General features: G+C 29.2%; 1 protein-coding gene and 1 pseudogene across 1 annotated transcript; both read right to left on the bottom strand.

The window, feature by feature from the left end:
- LOC106302818 overlaps nt 1–2299 on the bottom strand; it is a 43395-nt pseudogene extending 41096 nt beyond the window's left edge.
- Nucleotides 2300–7832: 5533 nt separating this feature from the next.
- On the bottom strand, nt 7833–8574 carry LOC106304527 (ethylene-responsive transcription factor ERF069). Its single transcript, XM_013740930.1, has one exon. The coding sequence runs from the start codon at nt 8434–8436 to the stop codon at nt 7969–7971; it is 468 nt and encodes a 155-aa protein (XP_013596384.1). The 5' UTR covers nt 8437–8574; the 3' UTR covers nt 7833–7968.
- Between the last annotated feature and the right edge of the window lie 2148 nt (nt 8575–10722).

Below are 10722 nucleotides of genomic sequence, written 5' to 3'. Positions count from 1 at the left end.
TGAGTTTGAGTCAGGAGAGTCCAGCAGAAGTTCAAGGGTGAGAAGCAGAGATAGTATTCATGTCGGTGATATGTTAGGCATCCGCAGAGAAGTTCGAGATTTAGAGAAGCATGCTCGATTGAAAGCTGATTTAGTGGAAAATATTTGGTAAAAGTTTGGTGATGAAGATGAATAAGCTTTGTATGTTTTTGAATTTCTCTATTTATGTAATCCACTCTTAATGTATTGAATCAAAAAATTTCAAAATTTTATAATATATTTTAATATTTTATTCATGTATTCTGAATTATTTCTATTTTTTTTTTTTAATTTATATTATTATTTTATTCCTATGAACTTTTTCTTCGGATTCACTAATGCAGAAAACAACAAATACAGGTTCATAACTATTTATGGCTCCACCAAAAAATATTAAAAAAATTGGGTGAACCCCAATGGGGGGTTCACGAATGATCATGCTCTTAGTTGCTCGAAAAGTTGAGCTACATGAGAAAGACAACGAATAAATGAAATCCACACAAACAAAACTTACAACTAATGAGACGGTTCATGAAATATATATGCATTTGCTGATGAAAATATCTAAACACTGATGTAGCTTAGTTAGACCATGAACATCAGTGTGAAAGGCTTTACCTTCTACTGTTCTACACCACATAATCAAGTTGGCTCGTATTCCATTAGTTATAGCCTTAGCACCATGGCGGTGACTTCCACGATGAAGAACGGCTTGACCAGGTACGTGAGGGTAATCATAATGTTCCAACGGAAGATTTTTTTCTGATAAGTAGTAAAATAACAGCGAACTAAACCACCTACGAAAGAATTAGTGAAGAATTATGTGAGTACTCCGCTAATCAGTTTTAAACTCACTATAATCATGGTGAAAAATATCCTTATGGTTGAGACGACATCACTAAACGGACTATTGTAATAAATGACACAATGATTGCTTTGATGGTAGGTTTCATTATATATTACCTCTTCACCAGGTGACTTCATATGGTTAGCACATCTCACACCTCTAAAGTACAGCTCTCCACCAGAAAATTGTTTACCCAAGCAAACATTCAAAGTAACCTCTGAGTCATCCACATGGAAATGAAGAATTATGTGAGTACTCCGCTGATCAGTTCTAAACTCACTATAATCATGGTGAAAATATCCTTGTGGTTGAGACGACATCACTAAACGGACTATTGTAATAAATGACACAATGATTGCTTTGATGGTAGGTTTCACTATATATTACCTCTTCACCAGGTGACTTCATATGGTTAGCACATCTCACACCTCTAAAGTACAGCTCTCCACCAGAAAATTCACAAAACATATATTAGATGTACTCACCAGTCCAGACCTAAATAACTAATGAAGAGGCTAGTGAGGAGCTTCCCAGTACTTACCAGCATCAGTTTCTATATATTCTCCATACTCAACAACATAGCCATGGTGAGAATCTAAACCGGATCCACAGACTTCCGGGAACAGAACTGACAGAAGATATAAACAAAACCCTTGAGCACACATGCATATTTCACAACAATACCCAAAATGTACAATCACAAGTAGAATGATAAACCTTAAGATATAGGACTTATGAAGTCCTCAAGCAACTTCTGGAGCATGCTTTCAAAGCCAAAATCATCAAAAGCAACACCAAAAATGTTCAACGTACTGGGTCTCCTTATAAACAAAATTTGAATCGTGGGCCCATTTCTCCATATGTAAAACCTGAGCAAGCGTTAGAATCCGACAGACAAGAATAGCCTATACCCAAAACACACAAAACCAAATAACTTTAACCCAATTCATACCTCTTCTAGTAACATTTCACAAAACTTTGGCTGGAGCATTTCAAAAGTGTAAATCCCAGGAGCGGCTTGAACCATTATGCTTTTAAAGTTCTCCTCCGACTTCGGAGTGACAGCTTTAAGAAACGAAGGCACGAAGACACTAGCTGGGTCAAGAGAATAGATCTCTCCATGCAGACGCTGAAAAATCAGATGAACAAAAACCAATAAAGATTCAACGAAACAACCGAGATAAGACGCGTTTGCCTAATTATATATACAGAAGAAAGAAACAAAACCTCACCTGGTAAGAAGACAAGATTCTCTGCTTGTACTCTCTATGCATCTGAATCTGTTCCCACGAAGAAATGAGGTACAAACTCAAACTCAGTTTCAAGAAACGAAAGCTCGAGCTAACAGGAAGATCTAAACCGGAAGGAAAGTGTTACCCGGATTTGATCATCAGTGTCAAGCGAGGCTTGCGGTTGCTGTTGAACAAGAGACATAGGATCTAAGCCGACTTAGGTTTAATGTACGAATGTAGGTTTAGGTTAGAAAAGCGATGGTCTTTTAAGGTTTATGTTTGATGCATGAAAGAGATGATGATTGTTTGGAGAGTTAGGGCTTCGCATTTATATAGAACATTCCCCAAAGAAGCAAATAGGGAGTCACTTACATTTTCGAGAACCTTGACTAGTTTTTAAGGTAATTAAGAAATTATATTACCTAGTCAAGTTAAATGTTTGACTAGATACATGTAATCTTTTATAAATAGTAACTTTTATATATATCCAAAACATTATATACTTTATTATTCATTATAAAAAGTTTATTTTTAAAATTAGTATTTTGAATTATTATGTGTTATGTTACCATCAACATAATTCTGATAGCTGAAATGTGTTGTCGGATTTGAAATTCATCAACAACCAAACGCTTACAGCCGAACCATAATACACGTACAAAAGATCAGTAAATAAAATAAATATATGGATCGAGTATTCAAACGCAATATTTACAACTGAGAACATGTTAAAATATGTCAAAAGTTAAAAGTCGTTGGCTTCCAGTTCTGACACACTTTTTAGCAATTGAAATTATGTTTATGGTATTAACAATATAACACATATATAAATAGTTTTTTTTTTTTTGGTAAAATGTTAAGAACATATACAAATAGTTTAAGAATATTATCATGTGAATCATATAGTTCGTCTAGATGTTTAGTCATATAGTGATGTATTTTTCGTGTAACCGACAATAATTTCCCCTTAAGAAAATGACATCAATCAACCCACGATTTATATCCCGCATAGATTTTTTATCCCGCATAGACTTTTTATCCGTATTTCATTTTAAAGCTCTGATATTAACCTAATAATATATGGAAAATTGCGATAAATACCATAATCATGATACCACTTTTCATGTTTACATTAATAACTTTTAGTCCTATTTTTAATAAAGGATAAAAGACACTTATACGGATTAACTAATCTAGACTTAGGATTTAGAGTTGGAGGGTGAAGTAGGGTTTTTAGAATGTGAAATTTAAGATTCTAATAAATATAAAAACAAATACTTAAAAGCAAATTTTTAAAAAAGTAAAAATTGTTTTAAACATAATTTCCGATTTTCAAAAAGATATTTTGAAAAAAAATTCGTAAAAAAAAATTTCAATTTTTTTTTATAAAAAAGTTCGAATTTAAAAAAGTATAATTCGAAAACATATTTTTTTTTAATCTATACTAATAAAAGGGTTCTTTTGAAGCTCCGTAAAGCGTCCACATCAGCGAAAAAAATTCTCTCCAAAGATGACACGTGGCAATATTACCAAAAAATAAAAAATAACTAATAAGTAAATATACATATAAAGAAAAATAAATAATAAGTAAATACACATTATAAGAAATAGAAAATTTACATTAAACATTTATGTGAAAAAGTATAATAAAATAAATAAATAAATAAATAAAACAGAAAATATTTCAGTTATTAAAAAATAAAAAATAAATAAATAAGTGAATATACAATATAAAAAAATAATAATAAGTAAATATACAATGTAAAAAATAGTAACATTACATTAAACAATAATATGTAAATATACAATATAAAAAAATAAATAATATATCTGAAAAATGTAAAGTTAAATAAATAAATAAAAGTAAATTTACATTATAAAAATATTACACTACATCAATTATAATATTTGAATAAGTAGATATAAAATATAAGAAAAATAAATTATAAGTAAATATATAATATAAAAAATACAAAAAATACATTAATCCTCTATCTTAAAATATATAATAATGTAAATAATAAGTAAATATATAATATAAGAATTAGAAATATTACATTAAACATCTATCGTAATATTATAATTTGATATAAAACAAAACAACTAGATAAATAAATATACAATATAAGAAATAAAAAAGCTACATTAAACTTCTATCTGAATATGTATAGTTTAACATTTTATTATTTTCAAATATTTTTGTAAGTAAATATACAATATAAGAAAAATAAGCATACAATATAAGATAATATTTTTAATCACATTAAACATCTATCATAATATTATCATTTGATATAAAAACAAGAAAATTAGAATAAGTAAATCTATAGTATAAGAAAAAAAAGAAGGTAAAATACAATTAAGAAATAAAAATACTAAATTCAACATATCGCTGAAAAATGTATAGTAAAATATATAATAAGTAAATATACAATATAAGAAATACAAGTATTATATTAAACATCTACCGTAATATTAGAATAAGTAAATATACAGTATAAAAAAATACACAATAAATAAATATGCAATATCAAAACTGGAAAAACTAAATTAAATATCTATCTGAAAAATGTATAGTAAAATAAATAATTAGTAAATATAGACTATAAGACATAAAAATATGGATCATCTTTTTTGGAGAGTTAATCCAAATATGGAGGATAAACAATTTGCGTGGATATTATGGTATATTTGGAAATGTCGAAACAACAAAGTTTTTATCAATTTGGATGTTGATCCAAGATATACGCTTAAACTAGCAGAATTAGAATCAACACTTTGGGCGGAGGCACATGTAACAAATAATTAGAGGGTTGCAAATCAATTACATGAAATAATTGTACCAATAATACCAGGAAGATGGTGTTTCATAGATTGTTCATGAAAAGATAAGGAACAGTTCTCAGGACAAGGTTGGTACATCACTTTAGCGGGTTTTGATTGTTTTTTAGGGGCACGGAATGTCCGGGCAAGTCTTTCACCTCTTCATTCGGAGGTAGAAGCGCTAATATGGGCAATGGAATACATGAGGAATTTACGGCAATTTCATGTCACATTTGCGACAGATTTTTCTCAACTGGTAAAGATGGTTTCGGAACCAGAAGAATCGCCAGCGTTTGAAAATTATCATGAAGACATTAAGCTGCTGAAAAGAAGCTTTCTAAACTCAGAGATCGTTCATGTACCTCTGACAGAAAATCAAAAGGCAGATAGTTTAGCAAGCAGTGGTAGGAAACAACCGTCCTTCGTCATTCACATAGACATAGTTACCGGTTTGGTTTACAGAGTCAGCATGAGTCTGTAGATGATTGATGTAAAAAAAAAAGACATAAAAATATTAGTATAAAAATAAATAATAAGTAATATTATTATGATATTTTATTTTTATTCTAATATTAAAATACATTTATAATTTAATATTATGTAATATTTTAATATCATTGTTAGTAATATTAATCATATAGAAATGTTATATATTATAATAAGTAAATATAAAATATAAGAAAAAATAAATAATAAGTAAATATAGTATATAAGAAATAAAATATTATATTAAATATATATCGTAATATTATGATAGATATAAAAGCAATAAATTTAGAATAAATAAACATACAAAATAAAAAAAGACAAATAGTAAGTAAATATACAATATAAAAAATAAAAAAACTAAATTAAACATTTATCTGAATTAAACATTTATTAAAGAGTAAAATTATATCTATGCTATAATGTTAAATAAACTAGACTTAGGGTTTAGAGTTATGGGGTGGAATTTTGTGGATATGATTTCAAATTTTGAAAAATAAAAAAGAAATGTTAAAATTTTCAAAATAAAATGGGTTACTTTTTTCATTTCCTTATTGATGACTATTTTGTGAGAAAAAGTTAAAAACAACTATTTGAAAGAATTGCCCTAAAAATTAAGAAAAATTAAATAATAAGTAAATATATAATATAAAATGGAAAACTATATGAAACATCTATATGAAAAATGTATAGTTTTCTGTTTTTTTTAAAGAAATAAGTATTTACACAAACATACAATTTAGAATTTTGTTGTTGTTCAGAATACAACGTCCAAATGAATAGCTATATAGTTAACATTTAAAAATCAAAATAGCTCCGCACGTAGCGCGGCTTAACTCCTAGTTTATATATAGAACAAAAGTATAAGAGTCTTTTGCTACATAATAAAGAATGTATTTTTGAAAAAGTCTTTTTAGTGGTGGTAGAGATGAAAAGTGGTACGATGAAAGTGGTAAACATAAAATTTTTCTATAATACATTTAATTAAATGTTGATTTGATCATTTCATCACTCTGACATTAGAAGCTAATATGTTGAATAAAAAAATATTATTTACAACTTTAGTTACATAATATCTAGGGATGGATAAAATATCCTTAAACTTGATCGTTATTCGTTTCGATTCGACAAAAAAAAATCGGATATTAGAAACATTACAAATCAGAACAAACTACTAATATTCAATACTCCTCAAAGACAGAGCGAAACACAAATAGTTTTATAATATTTATATATATAAAATTATATATATTATAATATTTATATCTTTATGTAAGTTTTATAATATTTTTATTCACTAAATTATTATCTATGTAGTTATTAACTTTTTAAAAATATGTTGTTTTAAAAGAAAATTTGTAAAAAAAATCTCTCTTATTAAAAGAGAATCCTACTTTGGACCTTGCATTTTTCAAAGTTTTTAAAATAAATATATCCTTTTATTATACTACTATAAGGTAGTTATGGAAACAACATTATACTACTATCTATGCTTCCAAAAAAAACAATATTAATCTTGCGTTCAAACAATATAAACCATTATATTTGACTAAAAATTTGAACAATTTACGAAAAATCTAAAAATACTAATAAAAATTATATAATTTGTTTAAGTAACATAGTAATTCAATAATATCCATTACATATGAATATATATATATATATATATGTATAAACATTATTCAATGACAATAACTACAATGTAAAATAAATATAATAACAAAAATTATGAAAATGTTCAAAATATATATTATTTAAAAATAAATGCTTAACACTAATTATAAATAAAAAAAGTAAACTGATTATAAGATTAACCAAATTATTAGCAAGATAAATTGCACAATAAATTAGAGTAATATTAATTAAGTCACATAAAATAAATACTATACAGCTAAAATCTCTCTTTAACTCTAAACAACATGCAATTAATTTATGAAATTTGCTTAATTAATTTAAATAAAAAAAATTTGTTGTCGCACAGATCATGATCTACTGATCTAGTATTATTTTATATTGAAACAGTATTTTTCCCATTTATTATAGAGTAGTTGCAATTAGAAAACCAAGGTTCCGAACGGTTTAATCACGACCGGTTTTGAAGAACATGACCATGTGATATTTACCTACTTGTGTTTACCATCAAAAGTCTCGCGCAATTAGCTAGAACACATGATCATGTGTCTAAATTGCCTGTAAACAGAATGTTCGAAATCTATCCTCAATATCTAGTTTCCAAAATGAAGTTCTTGTTATTCAAGTTGGGAAGAAACACGAGAGAAAAATGTCTAAAACGAATCAAACCTTACTATAGTTGGTGAGAGTATCCAGTAAGACCGAGCAGAGAAAAGGGTCATAAACATCAAAATGAAGTCACTACCAGAGATAGTAAACTTGGAAAAGGTGAAACAGCAGCTAAAGGGTCTCAATACAGTCGGAACACAAAAATAAGATCACAAATGTACAATTATATGATAATTAAACCAAGAATCTGGAATGAGAAATTAGTAACTTCAAATATTGCATGTACAAAGATAGAACTTGCTGTTAAAAGGTAAAAAATGATCACTTTTTACAAAAGAAAGAGGCGGAGGCGCCAGCATCGGAATCTTGCTTCACAGCCGGAGATTCAGGGCCGAAATTGGTCGGCGCGTGAGGCCCAATAAGCTGAATCGCGGCCTTGTCGTAAGCCAAAGCAGCTTCCTCGGCGGTTTCGAATGTCCCAAGCCAAAGACGAACAGGTCCTCCGTTGCGAATTCCACCGTGAGCTTTACCGCACCTGATCTCAGCCGCCCATTTCCCCCACGGCCTCTGCCTCACACCTCGGAACTTCTTCTTAAGCCTCGCCGGAATCCTGATCTTAATCCGCGTCTTTCTCACCTCGGCGGAATCGGATGGGTCGATGACGATCTCCTTGACGAACCTCTTCCCTTTTCTTCGCGACGGTGATTCGGTATTCGTCTGATCGTCTTCGCTGCTGGAAGAATCGGTGGCCTCCACGTCGGTGAATGATATCCTCACGATTCGCTTCATCGGAAAATTGGGGATGTGACGGAGCTATGGGGTTTTCGGTCGTTGAAAATTTTAAAACAAATGATTTGTTCTTATTATTACGTCAGAACCTCATCATCATGTGGCTTGGGCGCGATACTTCACTCGCTTTCTGAACAAGTTTTATTAAGTCGGTTATTGAAATTTATTGCATGATTGATTTTTGTTGATATGAAAATATTTTTATTTATTGACTTGAATTTTTTTTTTTTTTTTTTTGAAATTGTAACGGTAAACTTTTTGTCTATATATCTTTTTCATTTTTTTTTTTGGTCGAAACTATATATCTTTTTCTTTTGTAGGCTTTTGTCTGTAAATCTAAAAACATTTGCAGTTCAGTTTTAGATTTTATTTTATCATTAAATTTTTGGCTTGATTGTCGTTTAAAAAAATAAAATTTTGGTTTGATTCGATTTACTATATCCAAATTGGATTTTTGAATTGGGTTTGGCTCAATATAAAAACCTCATCCTTGTGGAGTTTTATTGGCCTTGTGGGCTTACAAGTTACAACTTTATAGGCTCCAGTCATCCACAAAACTAGAGCGTGTATGATTTGATCACTTGTTGTCCAAATTTTTCTACAAGACTACAAGCTATATTGTTCTTTTTTTTTTTGAAACACTACAAGCTATATTGTTCCAAAACTCAATATTAGTATATAAGTTCGTAATGTTTTCTCTGATAATGCCAAATAAAAAAGATGCATATGGACCGCTAATTCTTCTGAACCCCTGATAAGAAGTAGGATATTAGAGCACCATTAGACCATTTCCGATGGTTTACTCTATTTTTTTTTCTAAAATAAAGTAACTCTATAATAGAGTTGGATGTTGCTTCAATGGTATTCTATTTTAGAGTGAAAAATAGAGTGATAAACAAAAAATAAAAAAGTTACTTTATATATGGAGTAGAAAATAGGTTTACACTATTATAAAGTAAAAAATAGAGTACCATTGGAGTATTTTTACTCTAAACTCTATTTTAGAGTCGAAAATAGAATGGGGTTGGAGATGCCCTTAGACTATCTCCAATGGTTTACTCTATTTTTTCCTTTAAAATAGAATAACTCTATAATAGAGTTGGATGTTGCTCCAATGGTACTCTATTTTAGAATGATGAACAAAAAATAAAAAAATTACTCTATAAATAGAGTAAAAAATAGGTTTACACTATTATAGAGTAGAAAATAGAGTACCATTGGAATATTTTTACTCTAAACTCTATTTTAGAAGGGAAAATAGAGTGGGGTTGGAGATGCCCTTAGAGCATCTCCAATGTACACCTCTATATTTTCCTCTAAAATAGAGATCTCTATTATAGAGCTGAAAATGCTTCAATGTATGCCTCTATAATAGAGTTCCTCTATTTTAGAGGAAAATATAGAGGAAATTTACTTTTTGCTTCTATATTTAGAGGTATAAATATCATATCTCTATATTTTTCTCTATAAATAGAGGAATTCTATTATAAAAGCATACTTTGGAGCATTTTCACTTCTATAATAGAGTTTTCTCTATTTTAAGGGAAAATATAGAGATAGAAATAGGAGTGAGTTGGAGATGGTCTTAGTGTTAATCTTTAGTGACAATATCTCTTAACTGTTATAAGATAAGCATTGAAATTATCATCCATTTCTTTACCAAACTCAAGCACTATGATCATCCACTCATTTACCAACTCAAGCACTATGATCATCTACTCATCAAGCACTATGATCACCCACTCATTTACCAAATTAAGCATCATCTTTATTATTTTATGTATTGTTGTTCACTATAAATATCATCACTCATCTCACTCTTTTGTACACCAAAAAACAAGAACAAGAGTTTATAATCAAAGAATCATTACATTTTCTTCTTCCTCCTTATAATAAACTCTATCCCTTATATTAGTGTTATTTGCTTCATACGGATATTAAATTCTACTCTTATTTAAATTTCTCGATACTATAAATTATAAGTTATTTCATAACATTAACAAAATAATAACAAAATATCAAAAAGTAGGAAAGAGAATAAGGAAAAGTTGAGAAGCGATTCTTTGTAAGAGAACATTGCACACAACCCCTGTTCTAAAACTCGGCCGCCTAGCCGCCTAAGCGGCCGCCTAGGCGTTACGCGTCACTTTTCTGCCCCGATTTATGCCAAATCGGTTTAAAAAATCGGATATCCGATTTTTTTCCGCCTAGACCGCCTAAATGACCGCCTAGCAGCCTAGGCGGCCGCCTAATCTATTTTTTTTATTTATTTTTTATTTTATTTTT

The sequence above is a fragment of the Brassica oleracea genome, chromosome C7, assembly GCF_000695525.1.
Source record: "Brassica oleracea var. oleracea cultivar TO1000 chromosome C7, BOL, whole genome shotgun sequence".
NCBI lineage: Eukaryota > Viridiplantae > Streptophyta > Magnoliopsida > Brassicales > Brassicaceae > Brassica > Brassica oleracea.
The sequence above is the reverse complement of the archived record's forward strand: the minus strand, read 5'-3'. Positions and strand labels throughout refer to the sequence as shown.

Bases quoted from the DNA above. Each gene is read 5' to 3' on its own strand.
- LOC106304527 (XM_013740930.1), bottom strand. From the start codon at position 8,436: ATGAAGCGAATCGTGAGGATATCATTCACCGACGTGGAGGCCACCGAT.